The following is a 19,920-nucleotide window of genomic DNA, read 5'->3' on the forward strand; positions in this document are numbered from 1 at the left end:
AACGGCGTTATAGTTACTGTGATTTAGATGGGTGCGTTACTGCGTTACATTATGTGTTTCCTCCTGCGGAGCAGCCTGCCTGTCATCTAACATACAGGCAGGCAGAGGCAGCAGGCTGGATACAGCGGTCCCTCTCACTCTAAAATGGAAAAGTGAGAAGGAGTGATGATTGGTTAACACAGGGTAAAATTTCAGGATAAGCCAGTCAGAGACAGAGTTGGTCGGGTCTTGCCTACACGCACACGCACACGCACGCACACACACACACACACACACACACACACACACACACACACACCACCACCTCCTCGCAGGCTCGCACACACTCACACAGTCTCAGCGACAGCGCAGCATTAGTTTGCAGCTTGGATAACCATTATTTAGAATTTGTGGGGATAAAGCCAAGGTCACTAAAAACATTGCAGTGAAATGTAAACTGTGTGCAGGACAGAAAACATTGTCCACATCGAGTAACAACAATGCTAATCTCCTGAAGCACCTAACTAAAGTACATGGCGTTATAAAACTAGTCGCCAAAGACCCCACCGTCTCTATCACCGGCAGTGACCCAGATAGCTACTCCATCTAAACAGCCAAAAAACGTTTTTTTTTTAAAATCGCCACAGCATGTCACCAGACTCAACTAAACAGATTGATTGCCATTTGCCAGGTATGTTGTTGAGGAGGACATGCTTCCTATCGCAACAGTTGAGTTTGTTGCCTTCAGAGAACTAGTCAGCAAAATAGCAGTGCAGAAAGACGTTTAATTGTTCCACTACATTTCATAATGACAATTGCTACAATGGTCTTTTCTCTCACTGTGCCACAGAAACTAACTGTGGCACGGTGACAGTAACTAGTTACTTTCATAATTTAGTAACTAGTAAAGTAACTAATTACCTTTTTTGTAGCAGTAACTATAACTATACAGTAACTAGTTACTTTTTAAAAGTAACTTGCCCAACACTGGATTTGCATAATACCACCATGCACTGACTTCCATATAAGGAGGGCCTTGTTGCCAGCTCAGAGGATGACATAGAGATAGAGAAGTGGAGAGGAGAAGAAAAAAAAACATGGCCCCTAAAGTAAGACAAAAAAACAATTTGACTAATGCAGACACAGAAGTGATGTTGAAAGCCACAAAAAAAACTTTTCAGTACCACCTCTTCTGGAATGACTGGCTCGAGGAAAGATGAGGCAATAATTGAGTCAGAGAATGTCATGTACTCTGACTTCAATGTAAGTGGTATGATATAAAAGTTCATGACAAAAGGAGAATATCAGATCAAAACGGAGGAAGAATACTGGTGGAGGACAAGAGCCGCCTGACTTAATACCCAGAGTGAGAGTGAAGATCAGGGCTATTATTCGTGACACGTTATAAGTTTGATAATGTCACGGAATAATTAGCCGTTTTAAGTTTAGTAATGTCACGGAATGAGGGAAAGAGTGATGGCAGATCCAGCCAGAAAGTACTTACACAGAGCAGCAATTTATTGTTATTTTATTGTTGAGCCAGCAAGGAGTTACACAGAGCAGCAATTTATTGTTATTTTATTGTTGAGCCAGCAAGGAGTTACACAGAGCAGCAATTTATTTTATTGTTGAGCACCCACTCTCTGTTCCTTTCAACTAAGACTCTCAGCCAATAAGGCCCATCTCTGCCGGAAACAGCTTGACACAGTAATTCATGCTTTTATGATTATTGCAACTCTTGTTATTATCTGCAGCTACTGCTGGTTCAGAATGCAGCTGCACGTCTCCTCCCCGGTAACAAAAAGTATGACCACGTCACCCCCGTCCTGGCCGCACTCCAATGGCAACTCCCTGTTGGTTTTAGAATTGATTTTAAACTGTTATTAATCGTTTTTAAAGCTCTTAATGGGCTACTACCCATCTTGACGATATTGTACGCCACATGGATATGCTTTAGCAAAACGTGGTGGCGTATGGGTTTAGCCTCTGCCAAATAGAATGGAAAGGTGAAACATTTATTTCCACAGTTATAAGAGTAAGTCTTAGGAGTCAGGGATTCAGCTCTAGTTCGACACAGTTCAATATAGTTTAATTAATACACAGTTCAATATAGACCGGGCCGGGAAAGTATCTGCGTGTCATTTTAGATTTCGCGCTACGAGCTTGTCGATCTGCTAGTTTTGAAAAATCGTGAAGATTTGCGCAAATCTTTGAATATATATATTTTTTTAAACTTAAATTTGTAACTCAAATCTTTGCTTCCGGAAGTCCCTGGAACAAAATATATTTTACAAATGTTTGCTTTAAAAAATGTAAATTCAAAGATTTGCAAAAAAAACAAAAAAGCTTGTATATCTGCTATTTTTTAATAGCCAAAGTATAAAAGAATGGTTATATCTAACAAATTACACAGATGCGTTCCCGGATTGAATGGGTTATCCGCTTTTTGTTTTTCGCGGTGAGATTTTATTAGAGCTCTCCGGAAGATCACTTAACATTCCGTTTGCGATCTATTGTCGTCTTTATAAACGACGAGGATTTAAAATTTTAGATCAGAGGTTCCCAAACTTTTTCAGATCCAAACCCAAATAAATATGGTGTCTCCCTGAGGCCTCAAACATGTTTAAAACAGCCGATTGACAAGCTCACAACACGTTCTCATATGTTTTGAGCTTGTTTGAACGTTTTTTTAAATATAAAACAGGTGTGAGGGGCTGAGATGTGAAGGCCTGGGGGGGCAGGCTCCTCAAGAGCTAGACACAGAGGAAATGATAAATTCATCCTCCCCAAGGGGACACGCAGTAGACTTAGATCGTCTTGCCGTTAGCTGAACCTGTAAACCAGTGAAGTGACAAATAAAGATTCTGATGCTGTGTAATGACGCACATGACGACCACTCTGCTCGTTCAATAGACTAATTAGCTCAGAAGTAATAACAGTTAATTATTCCGGCACCGGGCGCCACCGGGCTGGCCAGAAACACCACTGCATTCACACCCAATTCCTCTTGTTGACTTTTGTTACACCATTATGTAACAAAAGGCTGCTTACATGATATGTACTCACGACCCAAACAAATGAGTCCGCAGCCCAATAGGTTTGGCAGACACAGGCTTAGATCTTGGCCTAGATCAGCAACATGGAGGTGAATAATGTGATAATAGTGGATAAAGGATCATTTAATATTAAGTGTTCAAACCAAAGGAGCGTGATACGTCATGGAGGAGTGTGTGCAGTGTGTGTGTGTGTGTGTGTGTGTGTGTGTGTGCGTGCGTGCGTGGATCAATGGAAGTAACGTCCATTGTTGAGCTGGCATCCTATAGTGTGTATATGTATTAGTTACTATTAGATTATTGGTTTACTTATGTATTGCTTTATTATTAGATCACTATTTCTATGCATTTGATGTATTATCTTGTGTTGTCCTTGCTTGCTGTACTGTAAGTCACCCTAGATTAAGATCGTCTGCTAAATGCCTAAATTGGAAATAGTTGTAAATTGTACTATACGTTATGTTAGGTTCTTATTCATCAGTATAACAATGACAACTCCTTTTTCAAAGTTTAAAGTACAAATAATAATATGCATATATTTTTTCATTTTATTTTGCAATTATTTGGGGGTCCACTTGCGATATCCTCACGGCCTACTTCGCTGCTCTACAGTGATAAGTATGGGAGAGTGTGGTGTGCAGTCAGTGTGTCAGCACTGGTACATTTTCCTTCACAAAGCCATTCTTGGTAATCTCCCTCTTTCACTTGTTCAAAGTGCGTGCCAATCCAAAAAATCACTTAACCTCAGATCAAACGCCTGGCCGCACTGTACCGTGCCCCCTTTTGTGAACCGAGGCTAGCAAAATACGCCTTTTATTTTATTTTTGGTCCGTGGGCTCGGAATGACCTTCAAACCAGACTTAAATTGCCTTAAAGGCGTTTTTCTTTTGAAGATTACAGCGGAAGTCCTCGCTTAATTAACAAGATTAACAAGATTCTTGGGGAGGATATCTCCGTATGTCAACGGCAGTGTAATATACCTTAGCCGGTACTCTCGTTCAGTGTCACTTTGACTATGCATGTACCTCATGAGTCATGGTACAATGGCATCTCTAAGTCACTGAAGACACACTTGCAGACAAGCTAATAAGTTACTTCTAAAATTGAACCCCAGGTCTCATCTAACCTCAGCCCACTTCAGTAGTCTAGGTTGGCAAGAGTGGAGGAGAGAGCGTCTCATCTTTCATTGTGTTTGGTTTTCAGGATCCTAAATGGCTCAGTTTCCAAATACCTACTCATACGCATACTCAAAGGTACTGTCAGGACCCCGGGTGTTTTTGCACCAATAATGCAGGAACTCGGAACTCAAAGTAAACGCAGGAAACCAAGGGGGACAGTTTACGACGACTATACTGAACGAAACGAGGTTAGCACAAGCACACGTACTGAAAACGTACACAACAGCTCCACACACACACACACTGAAACCCGGGAGAATCAAACAACAAGACAAAATATAGCTGCAAGCAGCGATAATACGGGGCCAGTGAATAGAGAGAGAGAGAGACATGGAAACGGAATAGATTGAAGAGAGAGAGAGAGTGACATGGAAACAATAGATTGATGAGAGAGAGAGATGGAAACATAATGGTTTGATTGGACATCTCAACCTACTGCCATTAACAGGATTCAAACTCTCAACCTTCAGACTAATAGGCTGCAACACTACCTATAGTGCTATAGCTTTGTCCAGGCTGATATTGTCTGTTGAAGATCATAAACTCTTGCCTTCTTTCATGAACCAAGCCCCTGTTTCACTAACACTAAGATCACTCGTTCACAAACCATTTACCAATGAAGAAATTGTACATCTCCTCAGAACCAAAACTAGTGAAAGTAGCCGATCTACAAGCTCACAAACCATGAAAAGTTGTGAGATTGTAGATCAGCTATTTTCAGAATGAAGTATGTCATACGTTGAAAAAACGTACTCTCAAATAAGCATTTCAGGTTATCTTTACCATTTGCACATGTATTCATTGATACAGTCATGTTGTTTGCAATTCAACTTAAATTAAGTCTGCATCAAGTGAGGCTTGAACTGGTGACCTTGAGATTGTGAGGCATTCATTTAAGGGAGACGCCATTGGCCCAACAGACAAGTAACTGTGAAAAAGGAGATCACACAGATGATACAGTTTCACGCAAATAGCTGAAAAATCTTGGGTTTAAGTGTTTTTCAAACTGCTCAAAATTGCGGACAATCTAAGGGCGGAGCTTACTGGTCAAAGCGATAGATGTGTTCCTCATGAGTCAAGGCACAAGTGTAAGCAAGTTTCACGACTTTGGGCCAAACGAGGCATGACTTTTGCCTGTTTAAAATTAGCATTTTCAAAAAATTGCTATAGCGCCCCCCTTTGGCCAATTGGAGTGAGATTGGTTTCAGTGATATTTGGAATGACTCTCTACATTACTGCAACGTTTCAAAGAAATGTGAGTCTTGCATGTATGTGTTAGGGGCAGATGAATAATTTTCATAAAACTGCAATAGTTAAAATCTATCTCCTCCTGGGATTTTTGAGCAATCTGCACGAAACGTTTAACACTTGAACTTTGGACCACTGCCTACAAAAATTTCCAACGGATTTTCCATAAGTGAAAAAATGCAGAAGTTAGGAGCCAATGACTGTTTTTCATATAATTCAAAATGGTGGGCGATCTAAAGGTCAGAGGTCAAAAGTCAGACCACGAAAGTTGTCGGGCATGAAGAGACGCATGTGTGTATCGAAGTTTCATGGTTGTAGGTCAAACAGGGCATGAGTTGTACCTGTTCAAAGTTGGCACTTTCAATTGAGTGCTATAGCGCCACCCTTTGACGAATGAGTGTGAGAATTATTTTTTGGTAGTTTTTCATGAGCATCTACCATATGGCCGAGTTTCGTAAAAAGCGTATGCACGGTTAAGCCAGAACTGGCAAAAACAAGTATTTTTCAAACTGCTCAAAATTGCGGAAAATCTAAGGGCGGAGCTTAATGGTCAAATCGATACGTGTGTTCCTCATGAGTCAAGGCACATGTGTAAGCAAGTTTCACGACTTTCGGCCAAACGAGGCATGACTTATACCTGTTTAAAGTCTGCCTTTTCAAAAAATTGCTATAGCGCCCCCTTTTGGCCAATTGGAGTAAGATTGGTTTCAGTGATATTTGGAATGACCCTGTACATTTCTGCAAAGTTTCAAAGAAATGTGAGTCTGCATGTATGTTTTAGGCACAGATGAATACTTTTCATAAAACTGTAATAGTTAAAATCTATCTCCTCCTGGGATTTTTGAGCAATCTGCACGAAACGTTTAACACTTGAACTTTGGACCACTGCCTACAAAAATTTCCAACGGATTTTCCATAAGTGAAAAAATGCAGAAGTTAGGAGCCAATGACTGTTTTTCATATAATTCAAAATGGTGGGAGATCTAAAGGTCAGAGGTCAAAAGTCAGAGTGTGAAAGTTGTTCAACATGAGGAGACGCATATGTGTATCCAAGTTTCATGGCTGTAGGTCAAACAGGGCATGAGTTGTACCTGTTCAAAGTTGCCATTTTCAATTGAGTGCTATAGCGCCACCTTTGGACGAAAGACTGAGAATTATTTCTTGATTGTTTTTCATGACCATCTACCATATGGCCGAGTTTCGTAAAAAGCGACTGCACGGTTCAGCCAGAACTGCGAAAAGTGGCAGAAGAAGAAGAAGAAGAAGAAGAAGAAGAAGAAGAAGAAGAAGAAGAAGAAGTGACAGAATACAGCCAATAACAATACGTGTCCAGAGCAGAGCTCTGGCCCCGTAATGAACCAGCACAGAGAGCGGTCACAGTCTTAAATAGTCTCTGGAGCTCTATAGGCACTTGGAGCTGGGGAGCTCAGGAGGAAGACACACTGGGCAAAGTCCAGTGTTGATTTTGACAACAAATCTTGATTTTGTTTTTGTCAAAGTCTTTTGAATAAAATTCCTTTTAGTTTTAGTCATATTTTAATCATCCAAAATGTTTAGGTTATGTCTAGCTTTAGTTGACTAAATATAAGATTACAGTCGACTAAATCTACAGTTGGTTTAGTCGACTGAAATGTATTTTGGCAGGCCTTGATGGCTTCGTAATGGCTGATTTTACACTTTGTTGCATGCTGAAAATAGCAGATCTACAAGCTCATAACGTGACGTGTTGTGCGCTTGTAGATCTGCTATTTTCAGAGCGCAACACCCGAGCGCAACCAAACATAAAATGACTTGTCTTTTAGTTCTAATGGATCTCTTCTCCACCCCTCACTAACATTTTAGTCTAGTTCTTATTTGTTGACGAAATTGTCAGTAAATTTAGTCTTGGTTTTAGTCATAGTAGCTTAGTTTTTATTACGTTTTTATTTAGTTTTCGTCAGAGAAAAAAGGCAGTCGGCAAAATCTTCATAGTTTTAGTCGACGAAATCAACACTGGCAAAGTCACAACAGGGCACACTGGAAAGGGAATGGCACAGTACACAGGGCAGGGGCAGAGGCAGGCAGTGCAGGGGCAAATCGTGACAGGAACTCAACCAGGGGAAATTAATTTGATCGTGTGCGCTCTAGGTGCAGGACACTCAAGGGTGAAAATGTGTTTTATTGCGCAGCCACTACTCAGTGGAATGCGTGGAACGCAGCAGATCTGAAATCACAAAATTCCGTAGCAAAGTTGAAACATGATCTTGTCACGTTCCCTGCCATTGACGGTGATCTTTTTTTTTTTTTTTTTTATCAAGTTTTTAGTGATTACGCTAAAGGGCGCCCTTCGCCAACCTATGAACGATGCCTTGACTGCGAGAGAATGATAGAACCGGAAATGACGTCATCCCAAATGACATTTTTCACTTAACTCTTTGCTTTTAGGGGATTCTACAAATGTCTTCTGAATGAAACTTTTTTCATGTCAAGGACCCCCAAAATTATATGTATTTAGCCCCGGACCCCAATCTCAAAGTATTTAGTTCCAGGGACCCCCAGAAGCAAAGATTTGAGTTAAAACTGGATATACATATTCAAAGACACATTTTCACAATTTCTTTCCAAAAATAGCAGATCTACAAGCTCATAGCGTGGCATTCAGTGCCGCGCTATGAGCTTGTAGATCTGCTATTTTTGAATAGCCCAAAGAAATCTAAAAATGACACACAGATGCGTTCCCGGTCTTAATGGGTTAATACCTGGCAGTGAATGTGTTAAGTCATGGCTTCATCTTAACACTAACTGGTCATAGTTAAATTCTTACCCAGGATAGCCTGCTCCCCTTCTGTTTTGGATACAACTCTTAGTGTACAGTACCTCTTGTCATTTTATGTATTGTTTTGTTTCCAAACTGTATAAGGATTCCATTTCTTTGTTTTATGGTTGTTTGTACAGTACGTTGCATGTGGTTTTATGAATCTCATATGGATCACAATGAAAACAAGCCTTTTTTGTTGGTGTTTTTGAATGGTGTGATTTTAATATTGCCAATTATCCTGGGTAATAATTAATTAATTATTACCCAGGATAGCCTGCTCCCCTTCTGTTTTGGATACAACTCTTAGTGTACAGTACCTCTTGTCATGTTATGTATTGTTTTGTTTCCAAACTGTATAAGGATTCCATTTCTTTGTTTTATGGTTGTTTGTACAGTACGTTGCGTGTGGTTTTATGAATCTCATGTGGATCACAATGAAAACAAGCCTTTTTTGTTGGTGTTTTTGAATGGTGTGATTTTAATATTGCCAATTAAGGATCCTATCCTATAATTACTTTACAATCTCATGGGCTCTCACTGGAGTACCACGTGTGTGTGTGTGTGTGTGTGTGTGTGTGTGTGTGTGTGTGTGTGTGTGTGTGTGCGCGCGCGCGCGCGCGCGTGCGTGCGTGCGTGCGTGCGTACGTGCGTGCGTAGTAGGTGCAGTGGATGCATTTGCAATTTGTGTGGACTATGTACCTTGCATACAAGAGGCACTTCTCACCGGTGGAATATACCAACAAGCCGACACTACCTCCTGCCCCTCCTTCCCGTGAACAGCTACCGGGAAGAGAGGCAATAGACCTGGCGGCCTTCCATCGGTATGTCCGTCCACTGTCGGAATAGCAACGGAACAATGGCTTTGATGGACACTACACCCCCCTCCCCCCCCGAGACTGCTCCTAAACATCTCTCAGTGGATAAACACCTATCCATTGAAAAAATGATCAAATCGTTTGGCGTTGGCTTGCACATGATACATCTTAATGTGAATTCTCTAGCAGGAGACAAGCTAACACAAATCAAGCAGATGTTTTATGATGGTAAGGTTGACATTTTAACTTTCTCTGAAACAAAACTTGATCAAGCGATAACTGATTCTGTGATTGAGATTGAAAACTACAAACTCTTCAGGAAAGATAGGAACAGAAACGGGGGTGGTGTTTGCATGTATGTTCATACTGACAATGTCTGCATCCTTCGGGAAGACCTGATGGATGAAAACATTGAAGCTGTGTGGGTCGAGATCATTTTTAAACATGCCAAACCTGTGCTAGTCGGTACCATATACAGACCTCCTAACCAGACTGATTTCTATGATAGACTTGATGAATGCTTAGCTAAAGTGGACCATGCGGAGACGATTCTTCTTGGTGATTTTAACACTGACATACTCCGCAAGGAAGCGTCAGTGTATAAGTCATTCAAGGCGTGTTGTGATCGGCATTCACTCCACCAGCTGATCACTCAGCCCACAAGGCTGTGTGTTTCCTCTCAAACTACCATAGATCTCATTCTAACAACGGACAAGGAAAAAATCCTAAATAGTGGTGTTTCCACCTGTGGCATATCTGATCACAACATGATCTTCTGCACCAGAAAGAAACGTAAACCTAAGACCGGTTACCACAAAACAGTCACAATCAGAGACCTCAAAAATTATAAGAGTGAGGACTTAGATCACAGACTGGAGGAACAGGATTGGTCCGACGTTCTAAACAGCACACAGGTAGACGAATCCTGGCTTAGTTTCAAAACCAAATTCATTCAAATTTTGGACAGTGTGGCTCCCATGAAAACCATCAGGGTCAAAACCCGCTCGGTACCATGGATGAATTCGGACATCCTTACTGCCATGAAAGTCAGAGACAAAAAGTGTTCTGAGCTTCATAAAAGTAGGATCAAACTAGCCAAATGTTTTAACAAAGGTCTCGAATCCCACGTAGCTAAACTTGAAAAGGAAAAAAACAAGCTAAGAAACAAGGTAAATAGCATGCTCCTGTTAGCAGAAAAAAGCTACCTCGATGACAAGATTGAGGAAAATCAAAAAAAAACACGAGAGCTTTGGAAGCTACTCAAGAACCTCCTAGGCTGCAGCAAAAAATTGAAAACCAGGCTTTCAAACTTAAGCCTCAAGGTGAATGACACTCTCATTTCATCCAAACACGAAGTGAGTAAAATCCTCAACATATTCTTCACGACCGTAGCCTCAGATTTGGTTGAAAAACTTCCTCCACACTCTGGGAGATATGGTGAGGAGTATGTTGTCTCATTTTACGAAAAACAGGGTGTTTGCAAAGATGACTTTAAACTCTCCCCTGTGAAAACAGAAGAGGTGTTTAAAAAATTGAGTGCTCTTCATCAACACAGAGCCACAGGCCTCGACAATATCCCCCCCAAATTTCTAAAAGACTCAGCCGCCTCCATTGCTCCAATCATTACCCACATATTAAACCTCTCCACCACACAGGGACAGGTCCCCAACGACTTCAAAAAAGCAAGGGTGACCCCTCTGTTCAAAAAAGGAAACCAATTAGACCCTGGCAACTACCGCCCTATTTCTATTCTAAGCTCCATCTCGAAAGTCATGGAAAAAATTGTCTATGAACAGGTCGACAAGTATCTTGCCGAGAAAAATCTAATCTACAAATTCCAATCTGGCTTCAGAACAAACCACTCCACTGACACATGCCTTCTCTATTTGAACGACTCTATCAAACAAGAGATTGAAAAGGGCAAATATTGCGGCATGGTCATGCTGGACCTCCAGAAGGCTTTTGACACCGTTAATCACCCAATTATGATCAATAAGCTCAAAGCAATAGGTTTTGATGACACGTCAGTGAACTGGATGAGATCCTACCTGGAAGGGAGGGAGCAAGTGGTGGAAGTAAACGGCACCCAGTCCCCCCCCCCTCCCAGTGACTTGTGGTGTTCCCCAAGGAAGTATACTAGGACCCTTACTGTTCCTGATATATGTGAATGACATGTCGTCAGCCTGCGACTGCAACCTGTTCCTGTTCGCAGATGACTCGGCCCTGCTAGTCTCGGACAGGGACAGGCTGCAGGTTGAGAAAACTCTCAGCTCTGAACTCAACAAGATCTGCATCTGGCTCTCCGACAACAAGCTCTCATTACACCTGGGCAAAACGGAATGCATCCTCTTTGGGTCCACTCCTAACCTCAGAAAGGCAGAGAGCTTCACGATTAAAGCGGGTGATGATATCATCAAAAGAAAAAACGAAATTACCTACCTGGGCTCTATCTTGGAGGCTGACCTCTCTGGTGACAAAAATGCTGAAAAAACGATCAAAACGGTCCACAAAAAAACACGCTATTTGCGGAGTATTGATCGTAAAGTCAGTAAGAAGACTCTGAAGACTCTTGCAGTGGCCCTCATACAAGGTCATTACGATTATGCATGTACTTCATGGTATCACAACACCTCCAAGGCCTTAAAAACAAGGCTCCAAACATCCCAAAACAAACTTGTAAGGCTACTTCTTGGCCTCAACTACAAAACCCATCTAACCCCTGATCATTTTGATAGGATTGGATGGCTTAGGGTTGCGGACAGAGTACAGCAACTTGCTATGGGCCTGGTCTTCAAGATATATCACAACATTGGGATCCCCCTGTATTTGTCAAAATACTTCCAAAATGTTAATGATGTCCATGATCACAATACCAGAGGCAGCTCCACAAACCTTGTCCAACCCTTTTTTGGCTCAACAAAGGGAAGTAACTCGTTCTCATGCTATTCATCAAAAATGTGGAACGCCCTACCAAAAGGAGTAAAGGAGTGTAAAACCCTACTCTCTTTCAAAACAGCCCTAAAGATACACCTTCAGGAAGCTGCAATTGGAAAATGGCCCCTGTCTAAGTCCTAACCTAACCTACCCCCCTACCCCCCCCCCCCCTCTCCTTCTCCTTTTGTACATATTTCTCACTCTTCATACCAGTAACCTGTAAACTGATTGTATGACATTCTATAGTAGTTGTGTATATCTGTCTGTCTCTTATATGTCATCATGATTTGTGTGCATGGGGAACTCATTTGAAACAAGCTCAGTGCTTTTATGAGTCTTCCAGTTTAGTAGACCTTGTATTGTGAATTTGTACTTCCATGTACTGTTGTTCTCATGTCTTACTAAATAAAGTACATCAATCAATCAATGGACCTCCAGTCCAGGCCCATGAGAACAACTACAGAGGGCGCTTTAACACCAAGCAGCAGTGCAAGACTAAGCAGTTTGTTTCCTCTGGTGATCCAGCCAAGGACATTATACACACGGACTGTTCGTTGGAGGGTTTCGAACAACTTGGGATGGCCAAAGACGAGGCAGAAAGGCTGGCAAAGTATTGTGCCGTCTCTGCTGCCATATGTGGCGGAGCCGCCGCTACTTTGAGTGCTGAGTTTCACGCGTGTTGTATCATGAGGACATATATCCATGAGTTTGTGAATGTAACCTTTACTGCACCTAAAATATTTGTGTCCCTGTATGCTTTCCCTGTGTGTGGACATAAATAAATTGTTAAACTGTGTGCGTGTGTGTGTGTGTGTGTGTGTGTGTGTGTGTGTGTGTGTGTGTGTGTGTGTGTGTGTGTGTGTGTGTGTGTGTGTGTGTGTGTGTGGTTTTGTCCTGCATGGTTAAATAAAGGTTATTATATGAAAGCGTGTGCAGGATGTGTGTGTGTTACTATACATGACTCACAGTCTCTCCAGGGTGGAATATTGTGAGAAGATGTTGTCAGACAGCGTTCGGATCTTATTGCTCTTCAGGGACCTGAAACGGAAACCACAGAAATGTCACAGTTACTCAAAGGCACCTCAAATGTCTTCTAAAGGCCACTTCATCAAAATGTACCAAAGTAGAAGTACTGAAATGTTTGAAAATAGCAGATCTACAAGCTCACAAGCTTGTAGATCGGCTATTTTCAAATAGCCCCCGTATAAAATAGGACTAAAGTGGTTAATGTATGTTTCATAATGTAATAATGTATATCTGCAAAGTAACTAGTAACTAAGGTTTTCTGAGTAAAAGTACAATATTTTCCTCTGAGATGTAGTGGAGTAGAGGTAAAAGTATTGGAAATTGGAAATACTCAAGTAAAGTACAAATACCTCAACATTGTGCTTAAGTACAGTACTTGAGTACATGTGTACATGTACTTATTTACTTTGCACCACTGTTTACGCGTCAAAAATAGGGTAGACAAGAGCAGAACTTATAAGCTTATAAAGAGGCTAGTCACCCACACGCACCCACGCACGTACATTTGTACATTCGCGCACACACAGATAAAGATACAGAGAGAAAGAGAGAGAGAGAGAAAATAAAGGAATCTGCAAAATGAATAAAAAAGAGACAAATGAAAGGTTAGAGCAGGACTCGGTGTTAACCGTCTCTTTTGAAACACGATTATGCAAATTCTCCCGCCTTAACAAGTACATAACCCTGGAGCTCTGAGAATAAATTAAACTTCAATCACTCAGCCCTCCTCCCAACAGAAAAGTTACCAAAGCAAGAAAACCAAAAACAAAATAAATAGAAAGACAATTTGCATAACACGAGTGTGACAATTATTGGAGTCAAAGTTGAGTTACGCTAATATGTGTTTTTCTTTTTGGCCGTGTTGGTTTGGTTTTCATGCTTTGGTAACTTTTCTGCCCTATATACTTCACAAAGAAGTGTATATACTGACAGTAAGACCAGGAAACACATCTGGGTTACGACTTTAACCATTATTTTATACTTTGGCTATTCAGAAATAGCAGCTATACAAGCTCATAGCGCGGCACTGAGTATATCTATGAGCTTGTAGATCTGAAGGAAAAAAAAAAATATTGAAAATTTGTGCAAATCTATCTGAATGTATATAAAGTTTTAAAGCGAACATTTGTAACTAAAATCTTTGTTTCTGGGGGGTCCCTAACTAAATATTTTTAGATGGGGTCCGTGGCCAAATACATATCATGCTAGGGGTCCTTGACATGAAAATGTTTGAGAACCACTGATATTATAACAACATAAGTGTTTCAGAAAACGTTTTTTAGATTTAGAAGACATTTGTAGAATCGCCCTCAGGTCTTAATGGGTTAAAATGAGGTGTGGTCTGGCACGATGCTATCTTACATACGGTAGGTGAGAACAGTCTTGCAGTATTTCCTGCTATTTGAAGAGCACATTATATATTAGACTGACCTATAATATGTGGGTTTGCAATGCGCGTACACTGCTTGCAATGCAGAATCCATCCGAGTTGAACTCATTAAGACCTGGAACGCACTGTGTCATTTTTTGATTTGAGCTAAAAAGCATTAATATACACTTTAGACATTCAAAAATAGCAGATATACAAGCTCATAGCGCGACGAACATTTTTGAAAATGTGTGCAAATCTTTGAATATATATTCTTTTGAAGCGGACATTTATAACTCTAATCTTTGCTTCTGGGGGTCCCTGGAACAAAATATTTTGAGATGGGGGTCCTCGGCCAAATACATATAATTTTGGGGGTCATTGCCCTGAAAAAGTTCTAGCACCACTGATAGCGACATACGTTTTTCAGAAGACTGTTGGGATTTAGAAGACATTTTGTAGAATCGGCTTCAGGTCTAAATGGGTTAATACAACACTCAAGCACAATTTGTGAATGATATGTTGCGAGGGGGCCGAGCACAGATAAAGCGGAAATTGACTTGGCACCTCGAGGAGTTCCATGTTTCCCCGAGGGAAATGGCCATAAATGGAACTTCCCAGGCCGATTGAGAACTATATTAGTATACTAACTACACTATAAACAGATGTGGTGTCTGTGAGGCCATGACACAGCTATAAGAGGGTAAGATGGACATGCTATCAAGATCACTGCTGCTATAGCTGTTTTTCTTTTTTTTATGTTTCATGTGGTTGTTCGCGAACTCCTATAACCTAAGACACGTTTTGAGAGAAAAAGATGAAGTGGTCAGTTTGAGAAAGAAGTGGCATATCTACTGTATAAGAGATCTGGAAACGACGGGGAATACAATTGGTGAACTGCAGTAGGTTGCCTTAATTACAGTGGGGTAAAGTAACTAAGTACTTAAGTACTGTACTTAAGTACAATTTTGAGGTATTTGTACTTTAGTATTTCCAATTTCCAATATTTTTACTTCTACTCCAGTACTTTTTACTTCACTACTTATTACTTTTACTTAAGTACATTTTTCTTTTTACTTTTCCCACCACTGCTTAATTAAAGCTCTACTATGTAACTTATTTTAGTGAATAACAAGTCATTTTGACTAATCAGTTTGGTGATGTTAATACAATATAGCGAACACAACTGCTGTGGTTGTATTTGGTCTCCCTGGTCTGTCCATAGAGACATTTAGATCCTGTGGTTGGGTAGGACCACTACTGGCTGACAAGTAGTACTAGGTAAAAATTCAATGCATCTGCTGAGGATGTTACAGCTTTATGGCCTAAACAAGATTAAATACCTCTCTTAAATCAACATGCATGGCTGTGCAATACTAAACAAGCAATCAGGACTGCTTACAGTACAAATTCTGCAGTGCCATTTTCAAAGAACACAGCTCAGGGATATTAGTAACCCATTAAGACCAGGAACGCATCTGTGTCATTCCTTTGGCTATTCACTATTCTTTAAAAAAAATAGCAGATATAAAAGCTCATAGTGCGGCACTGAGTGCTGCGCTATGAGCTTGTATATCTGCTATTTTTTTTAAAGAATTGTGAAAATATTAGTAAGAACATAACTCAATTTGAACCAAAAAAAACCTGAAGGATTTAGAAGACATTTGTTGAATCCCCAGAAGCAAAGAATTGAGTTTAAAAAAAAAATATATATATATATATATTCAAAGATTTGCACAAATGTGTACTTTTTAAAAACAAAATAGCAGATCTACAAGCTCATAGCGTGGAACTCGGTGCCACGCTATGAGCTTGTATATCTTCTATTTTTGAATAGCCAAAGTATAACATAATGGTTGAAATCTAAAACGACAGATGATTTTCCCGGTCTTAATGGGTTAATACGCTCGATCTGTTGCAGTATAAAAGGAAGACAAATCACCAGGAGAGACTCACGGTCCATACACGCTTCTCTGTGCTTCCATTGGAACAATACCCCTGCCTCACAATGGTATTTTATGCTGAGTCCTGTTAAAAGGTAGGGTACGTGATATTTCTTTGATTAAAACAAAAGGTTTTTGTTGAAAGGTTAAAGCTCTATTATTCCCATAGTAATCAGTGTTATAGAGTGTTTGTTCAGTAACAGGAGTCTCCCCGTTTCTCCAGATCTTTATCAAACAGAATATTCATTTTCAGGTACTGTAGGTGACAACATTTCAGCCAAACTAGATAGAGAGTACCCATTTATCATCTTCATTTTTGTAATGTTCCGAGTTCCAATTTTGTCCGCTCGTCTTTGTGTCATCACTTCCAATTGCACTTGTTTAATCTACATCCTGTCTGAGTTCTCTATCTCTCTCTATCCCGATTGGCTAAAACTGGTATCCTGGCCTGAGCATTTATTTTCTGTTTAATATAAAGAGCTGGAGAGACATGGAGACTCCTGTTACTGAACAAAGCAATGAGTACTATCAGAATATAGAGCAATTTAACACTTATTTTAACCAAAGAAAATCACTTACTACCTTAACTGTCCCAGAGTTAACAACCATTGTCCCAACTTGAAGTTATAGTTTTCTTTTGTTGTCTTTGTTTTTGTTTTCATTCTACAGAGCAAATCATTGACTCACTGTTGCCTGCCATGGAAAGTTCTGCTAACCGATGTTTAACCACTACAACCAATCTGAGTCAGACCTGTACAGATGAACTGTGGGGTGGAAATCAGACCTGTACAGATGAACTGTGGGGTGGAAATCAGACCTGTACAGATGCAGACGGTTCCAAAAATGACTGTTGTCAATGAATGTCCCCAAAATACCAAACAACGTACCACTTCTCGTCAATTCAAACCGTTTGCTGCACACCTCACAACAATCTGCTTGGCCCAAAATATGGCCCAACGAGTCGAGAAGGCTTGCTTGCAGCCAGTGTTGATTGCGTCGACTAAAACCATGACGAAAAATGTTTGTCGACTACCTTTTTTCACTGACGAAAAAATAAAAACTAAGCTACGATGACTAAAACTAAGACTGAATATATTGACAATTTCGTCAACAAATACAAACTAGACTAAAATGTTAGGGAGGGACGAGTGGAGAAGAGATCCAGTAGAACTAAAAGACAAGTCATTTTATGCTTGGTTGCGCCCGATCTACAAGCTCACAACGCATTGTGAGCTTGTAGATCGGCTATTTTCAGCATGCAACATTGACAGATGAATAAAATATGACTAAAACTAAATGGATTTGATTCTAAAGACTTGATGTCAAAATCAACACTATCCTGGAGTCCATGCTATTCCTCATACCAAACTGGAAACTGGCTCAAGGGTGCGAGCTAAAGGAAGCCGTCGTCAAAATGATTAGGATTCCATCTGGCATCTGCATATTATATTAGGAGATATCTTATATCTTATGATAATTTGGCCTGAGGGTGGCACTAGAAGATAGGTCATGGTGTCACTTTTCCAGGGAGCATGAATGCACTCTGTTGCGTAACAATATGCCCATTATATTTTGACATAACTTGTGTGGAAGTGGAAAGTTTGGACTAAGAGTGGTGCTAGAGGAATAGCCACGGGGTCACCAACATCACAGTTAATCCCACGCTGAGCATATTAAGTTTCATGGCAATCTGCCCCATAGCAATTTGAAATAGCCTTCATGAAATTGGAAATGATATGGTGGTGCTAGACAGTGGTGGAAAGTAACTAAGTACATGTACTCAAGTACTGTACTTAAGTACAAGTTTGAGGTATTTATGCTTTACTTGAGTATTTCCAATACCTTTACAACTACTCCACTACAAATATTGTACTTTTACTCCACTACAATTATTTAAAAACTTTAGTTACTAGTTACTTTGTAGATTTAGATTATTATTACAAAACATACATTAACCACATAAGCCACAATTAGCCGTATATTTCACCATTTGAATATAGCCGATCTACAAGCTTGTGAGCTTGTGAGCTTGTAAATCTGCTATTTTCAAAAGATTTTTATATATTTGAAAACGTGAAATGGGACATTCTACATACTGTAGTATACTTTTGGTTACATTTTTTATTTTTTTACTTTAAGTACATTTGGATGCCAATACTTTTGTACTTTCACTCAAGTACATATTGAATTCCAGACTTGTACTTGTAAGAGAGCATTTCTATATTGCAGTATTTTTTTTTTGCATTACTTTTACTTAAGTAAAACAATGTACTTTTTCCACCACTGGTGCTAGAGGAAAGACTGCAGTGTCACCACAAATAGTGGGGGCTAACGTCGGGGAAGCAGGAGTGTGCAAGGAAAATCCCATGGCAATCCATTCAGTAGTTTTCTAATCTCTAAAGAACAGGTGGGCTTATAACCAAAACAATCCATATTCCGTGGGAGAAATGGTGTTAGTGTTCCGTGGAGGAATATTGTTAGTGGGAATGAAAACATAGGCACACCTGCACAAAATATTTTAATGGTCCCCGTGACCAAAGACATATCAATTTGGGGATCCTCGATATGGAAAAACCAAGCACTGGTTTAGAAGACATGCAGGCGTACATACGGGACTCCCTCTCTCCTTGGTGTTTCGCCTTGATTGCATCTAAACCCTAACATTTAACTTCACTAAAACTACGTCTAAACCTAACCTTAGCCGTATAATGTCAAAAAACACTACGCCTAATAACCCCAACCTTAATCCTGACCTCGCAGAAATAATGCCTTAAAGGTTTCATGACATTCAGTTTTACAACACATTAAAAGCATTTATCATGGTCCTTCCAACGTGTATTAAAAGTTTTAACTGAAAAATCCACTCCAGTGATCCATGGTAGGATTTGTTTCTCTATGATTTCTAGAGCCTTTTAAACTGCAATGAAAAAATAAATCTTTGCCTGTGGGTGTGACTGTTGAGGGATTTTGACTGTCAATCATCGCCTCTGCTCCGCCCCCCCAAAGAAATGGATAGGGGAGGGGAGGGGCGGAGAGAAGAGGAGAGGGGGCGGGATAAATGGACTGTGACATCAAAGTACAGAGGCCAATCACAGATCACTTTTCAGCCTAATTATACAGAAAACCCCAGACCACAGAAAATCCACTGAATGTTCAGAGTCCAGGTTTTTTGGGTGTAATTGAGGTCTAAAAACCCCCCAAAAAACATACAAAATAAAAAAAGTGAAAATGAATGTCATAGAACCTTTAAACCTAACCAGGTAGAAACAGGAAGCTGGTCACTTACAGCCAGGTGACGTTGTGGGAGAGCTGAGGGACCTCCTCCAGATTAACGTCCACACACCACACCTTGGCCTGGATACACTCACAGCGTTCTGGATACACCGGCAAGACTACACACACACACACACACACACACACACACACACACACACACACACACACACACACACACACATGTATGTGTTACTATACTTGTGAGGACATCAACATTTTTAACCCTAAACCTAAAGCGGGGGGGGGGTCTTCAACAGGGGGTCCGGGACCCCTAAGGGGTCCTCAGAGTTACTACAGGGGTT

At 40.5% G+C, this 19,920-nt stretch overlaps 1 protein-coding gene across 2 annotated transcripts in view; it reads right to left on the minus strand.

The window, feature by feature from the left end:
* Positions 1-19,920, minus strand: part of LOC311057063 (relaxin receptor 2-like) — a 158,499-nt gene that overhangs the window by 52,575 nt on the left and 86,004 nt on the right. For both annotated transcript variants that reach the window (XM_084073960.1, XM_084073959.1), the window contains exons 5-6: positions 19,629-19,734; positions 12,971-13,042 (exon numbers count right to left, since the gene is read on the minus strand). In XM_084073960.1, coding sequence (XP_083930086.1) covers positions 12,971-13,042; positions 19,629-19,734 — 178 coding nt within the window. The remainder of the gene's footprint in view (positions 1-12,970; positions 13,043-19,628; positions 19,735-19,920) is intronic.

Source organism: Gymnoscopelus microlampas, assembly GCF_963454915.1.
Source record: "Gymnoscopelus microlampas genome assembly, chromosome: 12".
NCBI lineage: Eukaryota > Metazoa > Chordata > Actinopteri > Myctophiformes > Myctophidae > Gymnoscopelus > Gymnoscopelus microlampas.